The 25,666-nt window shown below is 35.1% G+C and overlaps 1 protein-coding gene across 3 annotated transcripts in view; it reads left to right on the top strand.

The window, feature by feature from the left end:
• The window catches only part of ABCE1 (ATP binding cassette subfamily E member 1), a 31,556-nt gene extending 9,250 nt beyond the window's left edge, over positions 1-22,306 (top strand). Inside the window, exons 4-18 of one of the 3 annotated variants that reach the window (XM_032412921.1) lie at positions 1,240-1,337; positions 2,263-2,380; positions 2,987-3,124; positions 3,270-3,339; positions 3,587-3,683; positions 4,577-4,666; positions 9,761-9,882; positions 12,542-12,763; positions 14,165-14,224; positions 14,326-14,384; positions 15,842-15,952; positions 16,032-16,174; positions 16,299-16,421; positions 17,844-17,955; positions 19,568-22,305. In XM_032412921.1, the coding sequence (XP_032268812.1) occupies positions 1,240-1,337; positions 2,263-2,380; positions 2,987-3,124; positions 3,270-3,339; positions 3,587-3,683; positions 4,577-4,666; positions 9,761-9,882; positions 12,542-12,763; positions 14,165-14,224; positions 14,326-14,384; positions 15,842-15,952; positions 16,032-16,174; positions 16,299-16,421; positions 17,844-17,955; positions 19,568-19,615 (1,611 nt within the window). In that variant the 3' untranslated portion in view covers positions 19,616-22,305. Of the gene's footprint in view, positions 1-1,239; positions 1,338-2,262; positions 2,381-2,986; positions 3,125-3,269; positions 3,340-3,586; positions 3,684-4,576; positions 4,667-9,760; positions 9,883-12,541; positions 12,764-14,164; positions 14,225-14,325; positions 14,385-15,841; positions 15,953-16,031; positions 16,175-16,298; positions 16,422-17,843; positions 17,956-19,567 lie in introns of all 3 variants that reach the window. The other 2 variants (XM_032412922.1, XM_032412923.1) reach the window with 2 other exon arrangements.
• Positions 22,307-25,666: the final 3,360 nt, after the last annotated feature.

The raw sequence follows: 25,666 nt of genomic DNA on the forward strand, positions 1-25,666 counted from the left end.
TGGACATTTATCTGATTGATAATAAACTGTTATTTGAATTAATTAATGAATTAATTTTTTTAATGTGAATTTACTCAATTGGAATATAAAGCATCTTTTTCATATGAGATGGTTAAAAACCACAATGGAAAGACATTAATCCTTGCTCTGTGCAAATATTATGCTAGCTGATGATGGGACATAAATAGACCCAAAAAAGGTACAATCCATAAAGGACTAAACCTTAACCATAAAGACCTTAAAGGACTCTACAAAGTAGAAAAGAAAGCACACAAAGACAGGAAGAAGGAAGTAGTGAGAGGGCATCTGTCATCAACTGAATATGGAATGGTATACTCAGTAACCGTGTTTTATCTTGCCTCTTAGCTTCATCTAATAATGTTAAAAAACACAGAGAGGGGAAAAAAAACCCTCAATTTTTGTAAGGTTTTTCAGTAAGTATTAAAAACATATTAGAAGTCTAAAAATATGCCAGTCACTAAGGGAGAAAATTAGCTAATATGTTTCTTGCCTTCAAAGAACTTAACTTTTATTTATTTATTTATTTTAAAAAGATTTTATTTATTTGACAGAGACACAGCGAGAGAGGGGACACAAGCAGGGGGAGTGGGAGAGGGAGAAGCAGGCTTCCCGCTGAGCAGGGAGCCCGATGTGGGACTCGATCCCAGGACCCTGGGATCATGACCTGAGCCGAAGGCAGACGCTTAACGACTGAGCCACCCAGGCACCCCAACTTTTATTTTTTAAGTAAATAAGAAAGTGAAGCAATATTTTATATCTTTGTGAAATTCCCACATTTGGGTGGGTTTTGTTTTTTTTTTTAAGTTTTTTTTTAATATCTACAGCCAGTGTTGGGCTTGAACTCATGACCCCAAGATCAAGAGTCGCATGCTTTCCCAGCTGAGCCAGCCAGGCGACCCATAATTCCTACATTTGGAAGATTGCTTATAAAAAATTCTTAATGTATCCATTTTAGTCATATAGATATGTTTTTTTTAAAAAGATGTATTCATTTATTTTAGAGAGAGCGCACGTGAGTGGGGGGAGGGCAGAGGAAGAAAATCTCAAGCAGACTCCCCATTTAATGTGGAACCTCAATGGGGCTCTATCCCACGATCCTGAGATCATGACCTGAGCCGAAATCAAGAGTCGGATGCTTAACCGACTGAGCCACCCAGGCGCCCCAGTCATATGTGTATTTCTAGAAATTAACACAAAATTCTTTACTTTAAATAACAGAAATGCCCCTTTGGCGCCTTATCAATTGTCAATTTACCAAGCAACTTGGAAAAAGAAACAACACATCGATATTGTGCCAATGCCTTCAAACTTCACAGGTATATTTTCAAGTCAACATTCCTCTTTCCTTCGGTCAAAAGTAAAATACATTTGGAATTTTCAGAGAAATATAAAAATGGGAAAAGATATTAACCATCCACTAAAGAGAAATGCAAAACTATAACATCATACAGAATCAAACTGTATATGTCAGTGGTTCATTCTGGCTAACAGAATTACCTGGGATTTTTTTTTTTTTTAAACTAATACCTCGGTTTCAGCCCCGTTGAATTACATCATATCCCCAGATACAGAATCTAGACCTCAGTAAGTTGTAAAAGCTCCCAGGTGATTCAAATATACAAGTGAGGTTGAGAATCACTATTGTTAATAATACCCTTATCCCCAAAATAACTTTTAAGGGAACTTATTCTCTATCCATTAATCTCATCTACAGAGAATATTACGCTGAACACTGATATTTTGAATCTGGGAGTCTAGATTTACTAATAAAAAGGTGTTTCTCAACCTGCCAGCTTTAAAGAGCCTACTGCAACAGGGAGAATGAAGTGGAATATTTCTGGTTCATGTGGCACTTTTCTCCTTGTAAGTAAATGGCAGGCCAAAAAAAAAAAAAAAAAACAGTGTGAGGTTGCACTTGCTATGCAATTTCGTACCAAAGCATTTGGTCATACATTAAAACTTAGCCTTATATGTAAAGGAGAATTACTTTAGAATGGACTTGAATGAAAATTGAAAAATAAAATTTGGAGTAATATTGGTCATGGATGCATTTCTAACAATTAACGGTTTAGTTAATCTTGGCTGTTTTTTTTTCTAATAGCCAATAATATCTGGCATATATCTCTTAGCTTATTAATGGATGTGTGTGGAGTGCACGTGCATTAAAATACATGATCCTAATATTATGTAGCTTTTTCTACCTAAGTCCTGTTTTATTTTTTTTTTGTATACTTATGACAGGTTGCCTATTCCTCGTCCAGGTGAAGTTTTGGGATTAGTTGGAACTAATGGAATTGGAAAGTCAACTGCTTTAAAAATTTTAGCAGGAAAGCAAAAGCCAAATCTTGGAAAGTATGACGTATGTATACCACCTTATGAATATGAATACTTTAGGTCAGTTTTATGCGACTTTGAAGGAGAGGATATAATTTTTTTTAATATCCTTATTTTCAACATTATTCATTCATTAATGCTGAGAAACTATATATAGATGAAACTCCTTTTTAATTAAGATCTGTTAATGCTCTTAACTGACAAATCTGAGTTTCCTTAAACTGTTAGCCATCTAAACTTTAGATGCCAGAGGATTCTATTTGGATATAAAGTTGACCCTTGAACCAAAGTGCGGGTGTTATTTGTGCTGACCCCCACACATACGTTTGAAAGTCTGTATATAACTTTTGACTTCCCAAAAACTTAACTATTAATAGCCTACTGTTGATTAGAAGCCTTAGCAAGAACCGTCAATTACACATTTCATATATGTATTATATACTGTATTCTTATGGTAAAGTCAGCTAGAGAAAAGATGTTATTGAGTAAATCATAAGGAAGAGAAAATATATTTACGGTACTTTACTGTAATTATCAAAAAAAATTCACCCATATTGTTCAGGAGTCAACTGTATAAGTCATCCTTTTTGCATTATTGTGTATTATTAAATTCAGATAATTATATTTCTAGGATCCACCTGATTGGCAAGAAATTTTGACTTACTTCCGTGGATCTGAATTGCAAAATTACTTTACCAAGATTCTAGAAGATGACTTAAAAGCCATTATCAAACCTCAGTATGTAGACCAGATTCCCAAGGCTGCAAAGGTCAGTTACTCTTTAGGAGGAATTTATGTGTTATACATATTTGTGGAGGTACCAGAGATGTATCAAACTAAACGTGGTTTACTTTGTAACTCATTGTAATATTGAAGAAAAATAGTAGTTAACTATTTCTGGTATATTACGACAGGGGACAGTGGGGTCTATTTTGGACCGAAAGGATGAAACAAAGACACAAGCAATTGTATGTCAACAGCTTGGTAAGTGTTTATTTTGTGTATATGTTTTAATAGGCCCTGAACTTAACTCATAAAGACAGATACCTTTTATATAGATTGCTGAAATAAATGGGAAAATTTCTAGTAATTGTTGTATTTACATTCTTTGTTAACACAATTTTCAACTGAGATATCATTCACACTCAGAATGATGTACAATATACATTTTGCCTAGAAAGGTAAAATAAAACTTAGAACATTGAACACAGTGCCTCTATGTTCTTTGTAGATTTAACCCATCTAAAAGAACGAAATGTTGAAGATCTTTCAGGAGGAGAGTTGCAGAGATTTGCTTGTGCTGTCGTTTGCATACAGAAAGCTGATATGTAGGTTGCTTTACACCTTTTGTATATCTTAATCATTCTTTTAGAGTTTTTATTTATAATACTGCTAATAAAGCCGTGCTTTTGAGAGAAATTAACAGAAATAATATCTAAGGTTCTACTTTTGAGGTAAGATATGGAAGCAGTTGTGCACCCATTGCCCATTCCCTGTTATTCCCGCAAGGGGAGACTAACTCATTTATTTAGATAAGTACTTTACAACTTACAGGTTGCAGCACTTTTTAATACAATCAGTTGCTTATTATTTACACTATATTTACACATAAAAAGATTTTTTTTTTAAACAACCAGGCCAACAAGTTTTTTTAAATACCTCAAGTAGAATATGAGGTCTTTTAGGTTACCCTAAAAAGGGTGGCATGCCATGTGAGACAGAGAGAAAGGAAGAAGGAGTTTGCTTCCTACTTTCTGGTGCCTCTCCCAGATACTTTTTGCTCCCATCTTTTTCCACATTTCTACTCTGGCATCCAATGCAGGCTAGGTCTTTTGCACAAAGTATTCTATAATTCTCTGCGGTGCCCTCCTTTTCAAAAACTTACTTGTTTTAATGCATCTGATTTTAGCTAATCAAGAGAAACCTCTCTGAATTACTTCAGACTATATCAGAATATCTTTCATGAGGAGATAATAATGTGTAAGTTAGCCTAAGCTGAGAGTCTCTCCCCAGGCTTGACATGCAGCCCTGCTTTCATAATTTTTTTTCATCTTTTTACTTTTGAACAGAGTACAGAAGTTCTTACCCTCCTGCAGTGGACTCCTCTTTAGTGTAAGAGGGGATTGTTGTTAAATCAGAAACTATATTACAGGGATTTAAAATATCATGTAAGAGAATTATATGTCTTGCAAATTATTATATTTGCTTTTCTTTTTCATAGTTTCATGTTTGATGAACCTTCTAGTTACCTAGATGTCAAGCAGCGTTTAAAGGCTGCTATCACTATACGATCTCTAATAAATCCAGATAGGTAAGTACAGATTTGGTATATGTCTCTCTTATTTTAATTGGGGAGTTATACAAATTTCTAAAGATTAAACACTGGGATCAGCAATGTCATATACATGTGTATGTTTTCTGTTTCAGTTATTTAGAGCTACCACTTGAAATTACCTTCCTCTATCTAGAACAGAGGGTCTTAATGCAAGATTTATTTACTACCATGCCTGTCTCCAGGTAGCCTAGAGATACTCTGAAATGATACGAAAGTTCTGGCATCTCTGTATGGATTTCTGGGAGGCAGGTCATTAGCTTTTACCAGAGCCTCAAATGGAGAAGTCACTCAGACACACAAAATTTAGAACATTATAAGGATCACCAGTTCTGGTTGTTTAGGATCTTACTGAACTCCAGAGAGTTCTTAACCCGTTAAGTAATCACAACACCCTGTGTTTATGGGGTACTTTTGTAATTTGCAGAAATTTTAAATCCATTCTCTCCTTTGAGCCTCATAGTAATCTTGTTGTTAGACTCCTTAGGTGGTGTTCCCATTTTGTAGATGAAGAAGTTTAAGGTCAGAAATGGTGGTTATTTGTTCTAGGTTACAAATTTACTACATGGCAAAGCTGTGGCCAAAACCCAGGGATCTTTTCCTGTGTAGCATTTTCTATGCCTCTTTCTATCAGTGACTGATTAAATACACAGCCAATATAAGAATGCAGGAGAAATCCCTAGGGTAAAAACCAAAGAGAGAACCATAAAGAGAAGAGACCAAGATACGGGTTTCCTGAGGGATGTTGCTCATCTGTAATAGGTCTTGGGCTTTAACAACCACTCGTGAGCAGGAAACAAAGCCTTGTGTATTGGAGTATCACATAAAATGCCAGGACTCTCAAAGAACTGCTTTGTCAGCAAAACACAAGCATGTGAAGATGTCAAGGAAGCATATATCTCATTCACTGAGCTCATTGAGAGTAGAGGGATGGCTCCCCTTCAAATATATTCATTGACCAGCAGCTCACATGGATATGGAATTAAAATTTATATAATCAGGGAGTCTAAACTCATCACAGTAAGAAAGTAACATAAAAAGAGGGTCCTAGAATTTAGTCCTATGGTACCTAGCAGAAGCAAATACAAAACCACTTTGCAGGGATATGCCCTCAACCCTAGTTAGTCATACAGGATTCCTACAAGAAAAGACTCATGATCCAAATAATACTAGGAAACCATCTGCAAATTAATCAGTAGGCACAACAGACAACAGGACTAGACCTTTAAGAATGTCTCAGGTGACATTCTCAAAGAAACTATAAAATAATAGTATCTAAAATAAAAAACATAAAAGGATACAAAATCGTAGAAATATGGTACCATGAAAAGGCAACAGGTAAATATTCAAAAAACACAAACAGATTTAGATATTGAAAGTGCACCTGTGACATTAAAAGCTCAGTGGACAGCTCAGACAGGTTAGGGACAGCAGAAAAGAGCATTAGAAACCTGAAAAGTTGATCTGTGCAAGTTACCAGAATGCAGCAGAGTGAGAATGAGGTTGAACTCAGATTGAGTTCAGAGGGAGGTTTAGAGAATGGAATGAGAAGACTATTTACATATATTTTAATAGGAGTCTGAGAAATAAAGCCATGGCAAGGTCATGGCTAAAGGTACAAATGATCCACATATATACTTTGAAATAAAACTTAAAATATCAGTGATAAAGAGACGTTGTTAGTTGAGCCAAAGAGTAGCTATAATTTTCACTTCATATGTAGGCCTGGACATTATGATAGACTCTTTAAGGAATATAAGAATATAACGTGTAGTCCCAGTATTCAAAGACTTCACAGTCTGGTAAAGAAAAGAATATACAAGCAGTCAAGCCAGTGGTTTGCAACCCTAGCCACTTTTTATAAAATATTTTTATATACCCTTATTATGAAAATCATAGATATCTATTTTCACACATAATTTTTTTTTAAATATCACATAACATCCTAACCATAATAAAAAGAACTAAAAGGAAAATAATTTGCAACCAGGTGACATGTATCTTAATATGTAAATGTTCTGGGGGCGTCTGGGTGGCTCAGTCGGTTAAGTGGCCGACTCTTGGTTTCAGCTCAGGTCATGATCTCAGGGTCATGGGACCGGGCGCTGCATCAGGCTCCACACCCAGCAGAGTCTGCTTGGGATTCTCTTCTTCTCCCTCTGCCCCTACTCCTGCTTACTGGTATTCTCTCTCTCTCTCTCAAATAAAATTTTAAAAAATATGTAAATGTTCAGGCAAATCACTATAATCCTGTATTTTGAGAGGGCAGTAACCATAATTGTAATAGTGATAACATGTCAAAACAAATTAGATTGACAAAGTGAAGAAAATGATTGAATTAGACATTTTCACAACTGTCTTGGGTGTTATTTATAGATAAAGGATTAAAATAATATCTTTGTAAGTGATAGACTGAAAAAAAGTGACAAGAAGTCTGTGCATCCTGAAATTCTGTGACATGTCAAGGCAATGTTCAGTCTTAATGCTGTAAAAAGATTTCAGAGATCATGTCCTTAAAACAAGAAATAGAGCATGGATTGGAGAAAGGACACTAATACGCAAGATTTTTTAGCATTTGGCCTCCAAGAACATCTTTGGTAAGATTAAAAACCAGCAGGTAACCCAAAATTGTAGGAATTTCACAGCATAGATTTCTCATTATGTTGCAGATTTGTTGCTTTCCAAACCCTCAGAAAATAGAGTGGCTCACCTGAATCTTTTTTACATTTTGGACCTCTGTGTAAGCTCCACCTAAAGGTAGCGATATCAGAAGGTGTGACCTGGTTTTTTTCTTCTTTTCAAAGCAAATTAAAAGCCCCTAGATGATACTATGCTGCCTTACACTGAGTCATGAAAATTTTAATGGTAAAAAGTAGACAGTTATTCCAGATAATGGAACATTGCCAACAAAGATACCAAGGCAGGATGAGTATTGGCTCACTTACGTGATTTGCCATTTTTATTGATGCTTCTTACTACCAATGTGGTAGGAAAAAAGAATTTTTTTTTAAGATTTTTATTTATTTGATAGAGCACAAGCAGGGGGAGTGGGAAAGGGAGAAGCAGACTCCCTCCTGAGCAGGGAGTCAGATGCAGGGTTTGATCCCAGGACCCTGGGATCATGACATGAGCTGAAGGCAGACGTTTAACCAACTGAGCCACCCAGACACCCCGAAAACTTTTCTTTTTAATATTTTCTTTTCATAATTAAAATTGTCCCTATTTTTTTTTTTTTTTTCATTTATCACCTGATACCTAGATTGCTTAATAGCCTCCTTTAAAAAGTCTGGTTCTTCTTGCCAGATTAATCTAAAATGTTTTTTTCTTATTCTTTTATTCGTATCCTCTAGCCATATGTTGCTATTTTAATTTTAATTGAAATTAAAAATTCATTCCTTCAGTCAGACTACTCACACATTCCATGTGCTCCACATTCCAAGTAGCTACTTGCTACCATATATGGACACTAGAACATTTTCATAACCATAGAAAGTTCTACTGGACAATGCTATTTAAGAACCTACCATTTTCCCCCATTGCCAACTAGCATAAGTCCAAATTCTTCATTTTGTCATTCAGCAAACTTACTAAACATCTCTTTGGTACATATCACAAGACTAAAAATCATAGAGGTGCTAAAATGTACTATATAGTCTCACTTGATAAAATTTAGGGACAAGTTGTAGAAATACTCAAAAATAATAAAATCCAAGTATCAATTCAGAATTAGAAAGGGTCAAGAGTTGGGGAAAGCTCATTTGCATATTAGGAGAGGTGTTTCCTACAGTAGGTAGAATTTGTGATGGACCTTACAGGGTTGAGTAAGATTTCAACAGGTAAGGATTTAGACAAGAGACCATTTAGGCGAAGAAACAGTCTCTTAGACACATAGAAATGGAAAAATGGATTGATTAGGAAACAATGAAAGATCCATTTTTCAGTGTGCCTTATACATACATGAAGAGAAATAGTACTTGAAGTTTTGGAAAGTCTTGAAAGCAAGTCTCAGGATGTTAATTTGTTTATTTGCAACTGAGAGCCATATCTGGGAACCTGGAAAAAATGACGTTTGTTAAAAGTCTATAGCAATATTGAAAGAAATCTGAGACCCTGAACTAGAGTTTAGGCAGAAAAAGAAAGGGATGAAATGAACACACAAGACATTGTTGAGAAAGAGTTGACAGACTTGACAATTTAAACAGTATGTCATTGGGAATAAAATTAGTTGTTTTTTTTTTTACAGGAGTAACGATTCCATTAATACAAATATGGAGAATATTTGTACAGGAAACAAATTAAGTTGGAATTTGAGGTGTCTGTAGGACATTGCTTTTTTAACATTTTGAACTAACTTGAATAGGAATAAAGTGCTGCATAAAAGTTTCATGACTGTTTTTCGCCTGGTAGTTTGTACACTAGCAGTACTGTTACCTACCACTTCAAAAGTCATGTCCTGTCCCATCCCACTTATATAGTACTCCAGTACACACCTTTTTCCTTTCTGACCTTCACTGGATTTTATATCTAGAGAACATACTTGGCTGTGTAGGTTTTTTGGTAATGTTTTGTGTCTATCCCTTGTTTTCCCCAGCTAAATTGAAAATTCTCCAGTTAAGCTTCCTGTCATACTATTCTCTGCATCCCCTTCTACAGCTAGCATATGGGACAGGACAACTAGAAGGGCTTAATCTGTAAGATGAATAGCGTAATAGTTTAGGCTACATCAGATTTAAATCTATTGTAACTGTTTCTGCTTGGTAAAGTTTATTTAAAAATGTGTTCTTTATTGGCAAAACACATTTATTTCATGTATCCATAAATTGTTTCCTGCTAATTTTTTCCCCCTTCCTTTTAGTTTAGGAAAACAATTTGAAATGGAAGATAATGAGTCTTATTTTAAAGAAAATGTTTTAAGGCTTTTGTTTAGTATTGTCTCTACATTTAATTTTTTTTAACGTATCTGTTTTTCTGACATTTACACTGTTCTAAGAGTTTAAATTGTAATTAGATATAATTTTAATTTCATTATATGTTATGTTACATTTAAAAATAAAAATCTATATTGATTTGCAGATATATCATTGTGGTGGAGCATGATCTAAGTGTATTAGACTATCTCTCTGACTTCATCTGCTGTTTATATGGCGTACCAAGTGCTTATGGTGTTGTCACTATGCCTTTTAGTGTAAGAGAAGGTAACTTAAAAAACTATTTCCACAATGCTGTATTCTTTCACGCTAATGCTTAGAAAATGTATTATTGTTGATATTAAATAGTATGTGTTGCTCTGATAATTTATTCAAAACTCCAATTTTAATGGAATTTAATCACTCAACAGAATGTGTGTGTGTGTGTATATATATATATATGAGGTTGTATCCATCAGTTTTTATTCAGAACATTTCATTTTGGAGAATTTTCTATTGGAGGGGGTAGAAATGCTTTCTCAGTTTCACTCTTTGTGATCTTAAAAGTTTTTATTATATTTTGGCTTCTACAGCATCATTGTAGTATTTGTCATCTTTATCTTTGAAAGGCCAGTACCAGTAGTGAAACTCTTAAAATTTATTTAGTGCTCATCTTGCTTTCATGTTTCAAATTTATCGTAATCTGTATCCTAAGTTTATAGAACTAAGACTGTCTTAAAAGCCTAATAAGATAGTTTAATAAGTATATTAAAATAAGATAGCTTACTAAGTATGGTTTAATAAGTAACTCAAAGTCTAATAAAATAGTAAGTATATTTTCATTTACTCCTTCTACTTTCAGGAAAGAGGGACTCTCTGGCCTCTCTTTTCCATGTCTCTTCTCTACCTAAGCAAGTTAGGCAAAAGTAAAAACTAACCTACCACTAAGTGGCTCCTGAAACAAATGTCAGTGCATTCTCTGTCTGGTATGCCTTTTTCCTTTTAATTTCTTTGCCATTTCCTTCCAGTGATTTCTTCCTCCTCTTTTACTTTATATTTCATCTCTCTAGGTGTGCCTTCAGCTGACAACCTAGAACAATTAGGAACACCCAAAAGGACTACCTAGTTCATACTTTGAAAAAAATACCATATTTTACAAGGATAATTATTCATGTTGTCTTTAGGTTGAGCAGGCTCCCTTTTTTTTTGAAAGTGATCTCTTCAAAGAGATAATTTTTGAGATACCTAAGAAACTTTTGGAAAAAGAAATTTATATTGCATCATACACTTTGCATAAAAAGGCAGTTGTAGCTAATTTTTAGTTTATAAAAAGTACATAAAGTTTTTCAGTTGAGATAAGATGAAGGAATTGCTGTCACTTATCTGTTTGTACATTTGATATAAATATATGCATATGTTAAAGGAAAAGTTGTGAGATTGCCCAGTTTTCTTTCCAGTAGTCTTAAGAGAGGATATAAAAAACAATTTTTTATTCTCAATTTAGCAAGTACTTATTGAGTACCTACTCTATACCATGTAGTAGGTCCCGAATTGTGTTGATAATGATGTAGGCAGCTGGCATTCACTCTTCACAATTCTAGTTATAAATGCCATGTCTAAAAGCTACACCATTTAAGAAATGGTTCCTGGTGAAGTTTTTGATGTTCCCCATCTGTTAAAACAATTCAAGTAAATTAAAACTTATTTTCTGCTTTCCGTGAATATACTGAAATTAATGCCATACATATATGTAAAAGCTCTCTTTGGACTCTATAACTGTAAAGGCAGTTATAGCTTGAACTGTCTTAAATTGACAAGACAAACAAACATTAGAGTAGAGATGGAAAGGCTGGTTAATGGTTTTTTGCACAGTCACACTTTTCTGAGCCTCATTCCCTTGCCTGATAAATTAGGTATCTGGATTAAATGGCCACTAAGGTTTCCTTCAAATTATGTTCCTATCTAATTTTTGGTTTTAATTTTTTTATCCTCACATTTATCATTTTTAAGTAGTTTTAAGACCAAAAAAACCATGCTGATTTTGGCAGAATCTATTGATTTGTTCTTTCAGCAAATACTGAAAACCTGTGTTCTAGGCTGAGGCTACAGACCCCCTCTCAGTTCCAGAGGAGATGAATAACATCCCTAGGCTTTCTTTCAAGACCTTCCAGGCTTGAGCTACTATCTTTCTCTTATTATCTTAAGTATAGGAAACACTGAAAACAGATCTTTTCATTTTTTCCAAATAACCCACTTTTTCCTTTCTGTGTTTGCCATTGTGGATCTTAACAGTTTTAGTATGGAGGGATTCTCATGTACAATATATTTTCTTTCAGTTATTAAAATCTGTTTAGATAATGTTTATTTTTGTACGGTGAAGACAAAAAAAGGTTAAATGAAGTCCGTTCATTACTGTAAATATATTACAAACCTGCAGAATTAATCTGAAAAAATTCAGTATATATTATAACTTCAGTTTGTGGTATCTAGATCTCATGTGAAAATGTATACTAATAACTTATTTAAAAAATTATTCCCCAGACTATATCATTTTATGTCAGTCTGTGAAAATATTCCATTTTTAACTACTTGTCATTTTTTCAGAAAAATTGCAAGTTTTGATTTAAAAATACAGCAGAAATGGCACCATATTCTTTTGCATAAAACCTAATGGAAAAAAATCTTATAAAAATCACATCATAATGAAAAGATACGCTTTGCGTACATAGGCACATATATATGCATAGGTTATTTCAACTTGCATTAGATACATAAAACACCATGTTATCACTGCATGTTACCACAAATCCACAGAAATTTGAAATCTGTGCTTAAATTGCTCCCAAGAGAGCCTAGGGATTTGCTTTTATATGATAATTTCTTGCTGTGGAGAAAAACTAGTCTTTAGTTAATCTTTACTAATCTGTTGTCAATGACTTTCCAACAGGCATAAACATTTTTTTGGATGGCTACGTTCCGACAGAAAACTTGAGATTCAGAGATGCATCACTTGTTTTTAAAGTGGCTGAGACAGCAAATGAAGAAGAAGTTAAAAAGATGTGTATGTATAAATATCCTGGAATGAAGAAAAAGATGGGAGAGTTTGAGCTAGCAATTGTAGCTGGAGAGTTTACAGATTCTGAAATCATGGTGATGTTGGGGGAAAATGGTAAGTTTTCCTTATTTCCTTTATTTGAAAATCTGTTTATTCAGTAACTTAGTTTTAACTACTCCATGAAAAACTTTGACTCGGTTGTAGGTCTGGAGCTAGGCTGAATCCATACATTTCTCAGTGTAGTTCACATTTTGTGATGTTGTAGGATTTAATAGTCATTCAGTCAAGTTTATATTTTATATATTTTGTTTAATAACCTGTAGTGAAAATAAGATTTTTGGGGCGCCTGGGTGGCTCAGTCAGTTAAGCGGCTGCCTTCGGCTCAGGTCATGATCCCAGGGTCCTGGGATCGAGCCCCACATTGGGCTCCCTGCTCAGTGGGAAGCCTGCTTCTCCCTCTGCCTGCCACTTACCCTGCTTGTGCTCTCTCTCTCTGTCAAATAAATAAATAAAATATTTAAAAAAAAAAAAAAAAAAGATTTTTTTTTTTTTTTCCAAGCTAGTTTTTCTGTGTATAAATTGGTAGGACATTTATTCATCTTAGATGAGAAAGGATAAAACAGATAATTCAGAAACAATCTAGTTTAAAATTTTTTCTTGCATTTCTCCCATTTGAGCTCTCATTTTAAATTCAGGCTAGTCTGTCTTTGTAAATAGTTGTATTACCTGAATTTTCAATATTACATTGCTGTCATAAATAGAGCTGTGAGTTGAATTTGAGTACCAAATGTCTGGTATTGCTTTCAAGATTTAAGAAAAAAGATTTGAATTGTATTCAGCTTATAAATCTGTAGGAATTCCCTAGGAGGATTTTGCAATATATCAGTCGTTAGCTAATGGAGGAATTTTGAACTGGCTTGCATTTGACTTAAAATTTCATATAAATGGACTTGTAAGGATGGCATCAATCTTAACAATACTGTACCACTTAACAATAAATGGTATTGGTATTTGAGCTAAATAAGTCTTCTAAAAAGTAACCCAAGACTTGTATTTTACAGATCTACCATTTATTAAGATGGTTATTAATAAGATTTATTAGTCTATATTCCTCCCAATTTAGTTTCAAATACTTTAGAGGTGAATCATGAAAGTCTTTTTGGTTTTTTTTTTTTTAAGATTTTATTTATTTATTTGACAGAGAGAGGGAATACAAGCAGAGGGAGTGGGAGAGGGAGAAGCAGGCTTCCTGCTGGGCAGGGAGCCCAGTGCGGGGCTCTGTCCCAGGACCCCGGATCATGACCCGAGCCGAAGGCAGACGTTTAACGACTGAGCCAGCCAGACACCCCGAATCATGAAAGTTTTAAGTATTTTTCTGTATAACCTTCAGAATTCACTAGTGTCAGTGTATATCTTTAAAACTAATTTCTTATTAAAACCCAGGAGTGTACATAGTGAATTACTATAAATGTGAAGCATCTTTCAAGTCCCTTTGTTAATGTATTGTGTCGGCAGGTACTGGTAAAACGACATTTATCAGAATGCTTGCTGGGAGACTTAAGCCTGATGAAGGAGGTACTGTTGTGTATTGTTGACTGCTTTTACCCTGTCACGCATAGGAAACTTTGAAGATCCGGGTAATTTTCAGTGTCTTCTTTATTTGCATTATTTTGCAGGAGAAGTGCCAGTTCTGAATGTCAGTTATAAGCCACAGAAAATCAGTCCCAAATCAACCGTGAGTTATGATTGTTATTTGGTTATTAAAGGAAAGTTTATACACACACACGCCTATAGCTTTAATCTTTCACTGTATTGGAATTCTTCAAATTATTTTCTGTGTAGTTTTACCAAAAAGTGGCGAAGGAAGAGTATTAAGACATCAGTCCTTGATTCATTTCCACTGGGTAGGAAATGTTTTTAAAATCTGTTTGACATCTTTTTCCAAAATAAAAACCTAATGTGGGGGCACCTGGCTGGCTCAGTCAGTGGAACATGTTACTCTTTATTTTGGGGTCATGAGTTCAAGCCTCATGTTGGGTGTAGAGCTTAACTTTAAAAAAAAAAAAACCCAACAACAGCAATTTAATGTGTTTTGTGCTGCGTATGACACCATCAAGAAAGTAAAAGGCCACCTACAAGATAGAACAATTTTGCAATTTAATAAGGTACTTATATCCAGATTATATAAAGAACTGTTACAACTCAGTTTAAAAATGGGCAAAGGATTTGAATAGACTTTTTTTTTTCCCCCTAAAGAAAATGTACAAATGGCCAAATAAGCATGTGTAAAGATGCTCGGCACCATTAGTCATTAGGGAAATGCAAATAAAACTACAGTGAGATACTGCACACCCACTAGGATGACTTAAAAAGACAGGAACAAGTATTGGTGAGGATGTGGATAAATTGGAACCTCATGCATTGCTGATGGGAGTGTAAAATGGTAAGAGCCACCTTAAAAAGAAACTTGGCAGTTCCTCATATGATTAATATACAGTTACATATGAACCAGCGTTTCCACTCCTAGATACATACCCAGGAGAAATGAAGACCTGTCTCAACACAAAAATTTGCACACAAATGCATTTTTCATAATAGCCAGAAAGTGGAAAACCACCTCAATGTCCATCAGCTGATAAATGGATAAACACAGTGTGGTATAGCCATGAAATTGAAAGTATAGTATTTGTACTCAGTACCACTTTGTTAGGCCTATTTGAGACAGCTTAGCTTACAATAAAAATTGTATTGTTGATCCTTTATATAAGCTTAGCTTTTAAGTTCTCAGATTCAGTCAGCCCTCTCCTGAAACAACAAGCGCAAGACATCTTAAGATTCATCCCCATCACATTATGCATTTTATGTTGTCTTTCTGATTGCCAGAGGGTACTTCATACCCATGCTGACCTTGGGAATTATTCCTATTCTCAGATGATACCTTTCTTGAAACAGTCATCATTTACTACTTTCAGATTTTAAGATGCTTTTTTTTACTTGTTGGACATGTTTATGTTTTTAACATAAAAATTTCAGAACATGCTATAGATGATGAATAAGCATAAAAATACTATCATATCTGTGAGTGGCAAATTGATATACTTTTTTTGCTCTGGATCTTAACTTTGTCAATATTGATAATTAGAGGAGTTCTGTACTGAAATAAAACTTCAATACTTTTTTCACTAAAAACAGGGAAGTGTTCGACAGTTGCTACATGAAAAGATAAGAGATGCTTACACTCATCCACAATTTGTGACTGATGTGATGAAGCCTCTGCAAATTGAAAACATCATCGATCAAGAAGTACATACTCTGATTTTTATTTTATTATTTTAAACTTTGCATGTCTTTACATAGTTTGCTAAACTTCTTCTCCAAATAGGTGCAGACGTTATCTGGTGGTGAACTGCAGCGAGTGGCTTTAGCTCTTTGTTTGGGCAAGCCTGCTGATGTCTATTTAATTGATGAACCATCTGCGTATTTGGATTCTGAGCAAAGATTGATGGCAGCTCGAGTTGTCAAACGGTAAAGTCCTACCAGTAAGAGTGTTAGTTTTAATTATGTGCACCGGCATACAGCGGTGCTTAATACAGCATTTGAATAGTTGATAATAGAAAACTGGAAACATTTTCAAAATCATGTATTTTAGTTTCATACTCCATGCTAAGAAGACAGCCTTTGTTGTGGAACATGATTTCATTATGGCCACCTATCTAGCAGATCGAGTCATCGTTTTTGATGGCATTCCATCTAAGAACACAGTCGCAAACAGGTAAAACTATTTTCTGAAACATTCAAGCCTAGTTATAAGTTCTAACAATTAGAAAGTTATTAGTCAAAATTTTCCTTTTAAGCTTATGAACATTAATCATACCATTTTAATTTTTAAAGAGGTAGCTAGAAATTCTAGGAATGATTGTGTGATTCGCAGGATTATTCATGTTGAATACTGGATGGGACTGGAAAGACTAGTGTTCAGACTATAGACCTCCTGACCCAGGGTTGGATAAGCATGCAGAGCTCTGGGCCGCTCACCTTTTCTTGCAAGTTAACTTTTGTCTTCTTCATTATTTGGATTTTCAAAACAGATGTAGGATTTTGATTCCCTGAAAACCACTGAGGCTCTTAAACAGCAGATAAAGAAAAGATGCTCATAGGTTACATGATTTGCCCAACTTACACTGCTAGTGGTAGTGCTCACAGTGGACCCCAAATATCTGGTATTGATCTACAACAGAGACAAAATGAATGATTTTACCGTTTCCCCTTTTATTCTCTAATTTTTCTTTATTGGCTCAAATGAGAACACTTGTCATATAGAGAAGCCTAACATTGATATCAGTTTAATGAGAAATTTCTTATACTTTTTAGTGCTAAAACCTTATGTTAGGTTGAAACATATGGAATTACTGATATGCCACCATCTTTTTCCTGTAAAAATAGCAATTTCGTGTGATCCCAGCGTGTTTTCTGATATTAAAGAGAGAGGAATGGAGTTGCTATTTGAATAATTCATCCAAAAAATAAAAGTACTTAGCTTCTTCCCAAAATTCCTTTGTTTTCATTTTAAATTTGTTTACCAGTTGAGAATTAACATATTTCTGAGAGGGAAATTTCATAGACTATATGAAGCTTATTGAATTCAAATAACAGTCCTGTGTATTTACAAAAATGTTTAAAATGTTCCACAAGTATGATGCAGTTTAGTATGATTTAAGAATTAGTTTGGGTAAAAAGATGAATAAAGCATAGAAATTGAAAAAGGAATAATGAGTACAATCCATTGTGCTGTACATCTTCACTCCAGTTCCAAATTTCTGATGTTAATGTTACCTTTTCTGTTAATTTCTCTTCTCCCCTGAAAATGTCAGATTGGAAATTCTGTAATCCCCTAATTAATCTTTTGTTTTTCCTAAAGTAGTATTTCTTACATGTTTTTTTCCAGATCAGAAACATAGTATAAATTGGGTTTGTTCTGCACAGAAATATTATAGCCAAATAAACTGAACAGGCCAAGCAAAGACCCTTCTGAACATAGAATTCATAATATGCTGTGATTAGACTATTATCTAGATAACTTATGATTGGGGAACTAGAGGGAACTGTGCTGCTTTAATACTCTTCATCCCAAAATGTAGTTAAATTTGTGGGATAAATTTTAATCACAATTGATAAGATCTTATTTTTCCTCTAGTCCTCAAACCCTTTTGGCTGGCATGAATAAATTTTTGTCTCAGCTTGAAATTACATTCAGAAGAGATCCAAACAACTATAGGCCAAGAATAAACAAACTCAATTCAATTAAGGTAGGTAGAAAAACTCTAAATCGTGGATAATTTCTCATCATAAATAATCGAAAGGCATGTTTCAAATTGGAGGGCTGTTTCATGAAAAAATTTGTCATTTCGTTAATTCTCAGATTCATATTTTTCACATTAAAATATGATGGCATCCTTTAGTCTGGTAGGCAGTAATTATGATGTAGTTGCTATTGCTACGGAGACTCAGACCCGTTCATGTTATCTCAGAGTTGTACCCACTGTTACGCTGCCTGTGTTGAGTTTAATTGCCATTTTAAATGTTAAGATTACACTAATTCACTGTTGGAACAAAGAAGTTTTTGCAAATATCATGACCATTTTCTCTCATTTATTGTTCTTTTAGTGCATACACAACAGCCAACACCTGATTAAAATATTTTAAGAATCCAGACAAGCTCCTTCAGTGAGCATAAAATTGTACACAGTGGGAAAACATTTTGTCAGTTTAATTGGCAGTGTTTTCCTTTCTTTGTCGTACATAAAATTCTTAATTATGCCCCCTGCAATTGATGTACTCTGTGGAACAGCTTTTTTTAGAAAGCAGTAATTTCTTGGGTCACTCAGGGAAAAAAAGTGAATGAACTCTAAAAAACCATTTCTGTGTTTTTGTTTCTTGCAGGGCCTGCTTAATGCTCCTTAACATTCCATGGCCCTCTAGCCTTTGTCCTTAATACTAGCATTTACTAGATTTTATTATTTTCATGTTTGTACTCTAGCTTTGCTACTGAGCTATAACCTCTTAGAAAGCAGAGACCAGGTCAGAATATACATCATGTATTCTTCAGCGCCTGACACAGTGTATTGATGTCTTCAGACTTTGCTGTGTATTTTGTTTATAATTATTTTACTCTCTGGCCAGGATAATGAGATTACAAGTTCTGACTTAAAATTAAAAAGTTTTTATTTTAAAAATCATATTATTAAGTAGAAAAGAAGAACTATATTTTACAACACTTATGCACAGCTTAATTTTCCTAAGAATTCCTTCTGAAGTGTTACAGATGTCGTATTTGTCATTTTCTTGTGTAGAGACCTGTGATTCTGGCCCCAGGTATACCTAGTCATCATTTCTCTGTGCCCACTCATCTTAGTCATCATACCTTAATCCTAAAAAGGAAGTTCTTAGGCAGATAGATGGATGGATCATTTACTGGCCACTCTATAAACAGTACTGGAAAAAAATACTTTTATATACATTTTATGTAATAGGCAGTTCTCAAACTGACAATGTTAACCTTTTAGGAGGGACTTAAAATCAAAATGATGAAAATGGAATTTAATAGTTTAGCTGAAAATAGTATTTTATATAGCAAAATTTTACATAGCAAAATTTTACATACATAAATAAGTCATTTTATATAAAAGGGCTCTGCTTGAGGTGGACCAAGGTAAGTTTTCCGGTGGTAGGGATGAGTAACAGAGGTACTAATCTTGCCTTTGATTTAGTGGACCCAGGAGTATCCAGATGCAGACAGTGAGTGCAGAGGAGGTTGTATAGATGCTGTTGTAAACATTGCCAACCAATACTGTGGGTGAAAAGTCTACCCCTACATGTAGGAGAATGGTGTTGATTTTGTTTCTCTGTTTTATTTTTTAGGATGTAGAACAAAAGAAGAGTGGAAACTACTTTTTCTTGGATGACTAGACTGAATCAGAATATTGAAAAGCCATTTCTTAAACATTTATTGGGATTTTTGTCATATAAAACTTTAATCAGGTTTTATGCCCCACATACTCTGGAGCTTGAAGTATAATTTACTTAATGTAACATCAAAAGCCAGTTGTGTTTTAAATTATAGTCTAAACACAGAAAATGCACTTTTCTGTTCTTGATAGGGCCCTTTTTGTGTCTAACATTCTAAAATGAAGACATTTCAAGCTACACAAATTACCTCCAAGTTTTCATGATGTATGGGAAGATTTTCAGTAGGTGTTATCATATTCATGTACCAAATGCTGACCAGTGTTACCCCCTTTTAAAAATCTTGAAAAAGCGTTCCGTACTTAGAGTTTGCCAAATATTCCTCTTATAATGAAACTGCCCTTATTTTAAAAGCCGGTCGAAGACTCCACTAATGAAATTTGATAAATAAACATCAGGATTATATTTGTTATTTGTTTTCAGTCTTTGCACTATGTTTTCAGTGTGTTCAGACTTTCAAAGGAAGATGATCTACAAAACACCACTGTTGGAAAATGGCCATGTTCCCAACTTACTTAAGCATTGTTTACAGTGTTTTTGGTGCTTTTGAATATCTTTGAGTATCAAAAATCATTTCAACACCCTTCCTCCCCATCCACCAGAAAAAACCCTAACTTTACTATGAATTACTCAGTTTTAGTATTCCGTAAGATTCTATATTCTATAATTCTCAAAGTAATGTCAGTCATTCTTTACACAAGTATATAATCACTGATCAAGATTTAGGAAAAGCATTTTAAAGAATATTTGCTTCCTTTAAAAGTATAGGCTGAAAATCTTTAGAGTTGATGCCTAAGCATCATCTCTGTAATTTTAAACTTCCACAGATTTCTAATGGGCAGCCAAGAACAGTGAGCCACTTTCCTAAAGGCAACATTAATGCAAGCAGGTCCCCATATAGCTATGTAAAGTACCTCTTGGTACCAAATATATTCACCTTCATGTTCGGATGTAGAGGACATGATTTAAACCTATTTGATGGGGGGGGCAGTTTTGGATACTATGTAGCACGAGCTCTAAAAACTTACCCACATCTTTTGAGTTTCTGAGTTTGAACAGTGGTAGGTAATGTGATACCACTTTCAGTTACACTTCTAATGCACCGAACTGGAACTAACTTATACTACAAGTGAGGAAAAGAGTTTACTAAATAAATTAATGGGGCAAGCAAAATTGGAGAATTGGAAATTATTGAAGACTTTTAGAGCTCCTTGAAACAATAGAAGTGTTAATTAATATGCAGACGGTGAATAGAAAATATGGTTTAACTGGTCCCCATTAGGCCTTTTAAAAAATTTAGGAGTAATCCATAAATACATGTTTGTTGTGAAAAATTGAAACCTACTGAAATTTATGTAATAAAAATGTTAACGATCCTTCCTCACATTACCCTCCCAAAGGTTACCAGTGTTTGCATTTAATAATACATATCCTTTTATGGTTTTTTTCTGTGCACTTAACCTAAGTGTGAATATGTAAAGGGTTTGTTTTGTACATAAATGGGATTATACTAAAATAAGTAGTGCCTATTTTTAAGGATAGGTTAAATTTGTGAATGATTATTTCAAGTATATTGAATAAAATAAGACAAAAGATGTTTTTACTTACTGATTCCATATTCTGCCCTAAAGAAAACACTTGTGATGAGAATACAGCTCTGCTTAACTGAGGACAGAATATGTATTAGTTGTGATATTGTTCATGTAAATGAAATTTTTAAAATACAGATTTAGTTAAATTTTTATATAGCAATAAGAAAGGTTTTACAGTTGCTAACACAAGAAAAAAGCTTTTCTATAAAAATCAGTAATACCAACTCAAAATACACCAACAGCACAGTTGTTAGCTATTACATTTAGAAAGAATGCTCAATATGTCCTAATTGGAAAATATCTCTAAATAGTATAACACAATACACAATTTATATGAAAATATACAAACTATTAAAATACCAAAAGGACAATAAGCCTTTGGGGAATAACAAAACTTGGTTAAAGAACAGGTAAGAAAATGAGATAAATGCACATATGGCCATTACCTTTTGAATTTTGTATACTGTATGTATCAACTGTTTAGAGATCATTTAAGTTTTTAAATCTTCAATAAAGAGATAATCTGTATTATGTTCAACCAGTGTACAGCAATATTAACAATTTTAGACCATGGCATCTTGAAACCCAGCCCCATATCTCTGGCTTGTAATTGCATATTTTGGCATCTAGCATGTAGTTTGCCTTCTGTGTTGAAGGAATGAACCTATTTGCCAGAAAGTAGAAAGACTGGATAAACTATTCAAGTTGGTACTGTAATTTCATTGGTATCCATTAACATTTAGATACATTTATGTCAAGCTCTCAACCAGTGTCTGGCATATTATGCACACCCAGTGGTACAGAAGAGAAACTGTTCTGGGTTGGAGTCAGAAAGGGCTAAGGAAGCAGCTCCCAGAAAAAGTAGCACCTGTAACAAATGATAAATCTGCAATGTAAAGCAGAATGTCAGGTCAGAGGCAGAAATCAGCATGGCATGGAGAGGAGTGAGAATAGGATGAATACAGCAGGCACATGCGGATTTTCAGTGCCTTCAATATGGAAATTTGAGGTTTTTCCATGCTAGTAGGGATCGAAGAGAGAGCAAAAACCACTTAGAGAAGCAGCTAGAATTACCAAGATAGTTACTCAGCTTACAGTTTTTATTCTGTAGAGTTTTTTTTTTTTTTTTTTTTTTTAAGATTTGACAGCACAAGCAGGGGGAGCGGCAGGCAGAGGGAGAACCCTATGTAGGGCTCTATCCCAGGACGCTGGGATCATGACCTGAGCTGAGGTTAGATGCTTGACTGACTGAGCCACCCAGGCGCCCCTGTTGAACCACTACTTAATCTGTCATGGTTTCTTTGTAATCTGGTCTGTGAATTGATGTTTAGTGAGGTGGTATCTGAAAATTCTGAGGTATGGTGTGCCAAACAGTCCCCTTTTCCTTCCCACCCAACCTTGTACTCACCAGCACCTCCCTCCTTGCTGTTTGACAGGGTAGCATGTGCCCAGCCCCGGATGGTGGATCGTAAATGGGCTAAGCCCATATGTGACAGCCTACCTCGGTATTTTCCTAGGCCCCCTTGCAGCTAGGCCTGGCCATGTTGACCCAGTTCTAGCTAGTAAGTTCGAAGTAGAAGTCTCTTGGGGTGTTTCTGGAAGCCTTCTTGATTTCCTAACAAAAGGAGATACATACCTGGTACTGCTTCTTATGGATTTATTGTGCCCATAAGGTGACACACGGAAATGCCAAGAAAGCCACAAGGTTACTAGTCTTCACGTTATAACTGCTCAATTCCCAGCTGCCACTCCTCTCCAGATTTCTTACATGAGAGGGAAATACAACCGTTTATTTAGGCTACCATAAGTCAAACTGGTTTCCTGTTCAAGTAATCTTGCCTCCTTGGCTGGATTCTGTCTCTCCAAAGGCTCTACATTTGTTTCTGCCAGGTGACCCAAGTGTATTACCACCAGCTGGGAACCACTTTTCATCTTAGCTTGCAAACAGATACGGTAACGTGCTCAGTGTTTGGGATTTTTAGGTATAGGGAATTTTTACTCTTCTGACTGCCCTTTTTACTGGGATGCTCCTGGCTTTAATGCAAATATGTTAGTTCCCGCCCCCAACGTTGCATGTACCCCTTTCTGGGAGAGAGTTTCTCTCCCAGACCTACACAGTTCTCAGCTAATCAGATTATCAACCATGTCCATCCATCCCTTCTCACGGGCTGCAGCCTTAGTGCCACTACAAGTGTGTACCTCTGGTTTCTGGTCTCCATCTTTGGCCCTAATCTGTGAATATCTCATACAATTACATATACCCTATAAAATTATGAAGGATTTAAATGCTTTTACTGACTTCTAATTTAGAAAAGAATTCACAAGAAATATGCAACAAGTTACACAGTAATATGTACATCCCTAGGTAGGTACGTAGCATTACTTTGTCTTCTACTCCATAGGAAGGTGGTTAGTCCAACGCCAGTTTTCATTTAAAAGAAAAATTTAGCTTACTACACAGAATTTTTGCTGACAGTTAAGTAAAATATTAAAAGGGCTAGGCCATGAGAATCACACTATTCATCCGTATTTACATCTTTGATCTAGATTTTTTTTTTTTTTTAAAGATTTTATTTATTTGAGAGAGAGAGAGAGCACATGAGAGGGGGGAGGGTCAGAGGGAGAAGCAGACTCCCTGCTGAGCAGGGAGCCTGATGCGGGACTCGATCCCGGGACTCCAGGATCATGACCTGGGCCGAAGGCAGTCGCTTAACCAACTGAGCCACCCAGGCGCCCCTAGATTTTTTTTTCTAAATGTGAAAAATATAATCACAGGAATGGTATGTATAAAAGGATGGACTTTGAAGCTCCAATTTCTAATGAACTCAGATCAATCTAAAAAATTCTAAGATAATGTTTATAACCAATGTCTGTAGCTTCACTATTCTGATGAGTGCATGATTCACACTTCTAGAAGAGCTTTATAAATTGAGGGTTTATGCAAGGAAGCTATTTAACTTCCTTCTGTTGTAGTCTACATTCTCATACTATTCCCTAGACAACAAATACTCCAAGTGGAAAGCAAGCCTTCTAACTATAGAAAACTTTAAGAGAAACTGTATAGAACACTTCCAATCACTTGGTTTCACCTTTTCTATCCCATCCACTTCAAGTAACCAATTCTGAAAGGGCTCCACCCAACACCAAGACACCCTTCTTGCTTTCCTCATACTCCAGCTTCTCTACCTACTACGTGGGGAAAGACAGTGGCACTCACACAGCTAACAGCGAAATGCCTCCCCTGTCTCGTCCTCTCCCTCCATTCCAAGGTTCTGTGACACTTCACTCACCTGCTTGGGCAATCCCAAACAACTGGCTTCCATGTCTAACCAACTTACATTCCCGGCTTGCTACCCCTGTTCCCAGCTCACCTCTCCACCAAACACTTGTACTGAAAAGGAAGCCTTCCTTTCAGGCTCTCCTTCCTGCGAAAGTCATTCTTAAGACAAGGTCCATATAATACGTAGATTAAACAAGCATTAAGAAACTTGGGTTTTCGAAGTGTTTAAGTCTATCTGCTCCCTCAGTTTCCAAATAAAACTTTTGTTTTGAATGATCTTTCTTCATTAGACAAGTAACAGAGGTATACCTCAGCGATACTGTGGGGCTAAGGGAATCAAAGAATTTTTTTTTGGTTTCCCAGTGCATATAAATGTTTACACTGTAGTCTATTAAGTGTGCAATAATAGCATGTCTAAAGACAATGTACATAACCTTAACTTAAAAATATTTTATTGCTAAAAGATGCTAACCATCATCTGAGCTTTCAGCAAGTCATAATAATCACTGATCACAGTTCACCACGACAAATATAATGAAAAAGCTTGAAATATTGCAAGGATCACCAAAATGTGACAAGAGTGAGCAAATGTTGAAAAAAATGGGACCAACAGACTTGCTCAATGCAGGGTTGTCACAAACCTTCTATTTGTAAAAATAGTATCGTGAAGCACAATAAAGCAAAACACAGTAAAACAATACATGCCTATACTGAACGCTAACTTTAAATAAAGTCATTTAATCTGTAAATTATTCTTAGTCTACATAACCCATTTCATTTTAATGAATGCTGGAAAAAATGGTAGAGAGCACTAGTTCTAAAACCACTCAGAGCTAGGTCCAACTCCAAATTCTACCACTTATTAGCTGCATGACCTTAGTCAAATTAAATCACTTGGCCTATCTCAGTTTTATATATAATTAAGTAGGGAAAATAACAGTATCTACCCCATAGATTATAAATCCCACGTGGTTTTTAGTTGCACATAATAGAATTATCTTCTGACTGGATAGAAACCATAGAAATCATCTCTTATTTTTAGATGCTTACTAAAACTCCTCTTAAGATTTATATGCTATATTACTTGGTTAACCCTGAAACCAAAGAATCACAAGCAGAATC

This window comes from Phoca vitulina, unplaced genomic scaffold (genome assembly GCF_004348235.1).
Source record: "Phoca vitulina isolate PV1807 unplaced genomic scaffold, GSC_HSeal_1.0 scaffold14, whole genome shotgun sequence".
NCBI classification, from domain to species: Eukaryota; Metazoa; Chordata; class Mammalia; order Carnivora; family Phocidae; genus Phoca; species Phoca vitulina.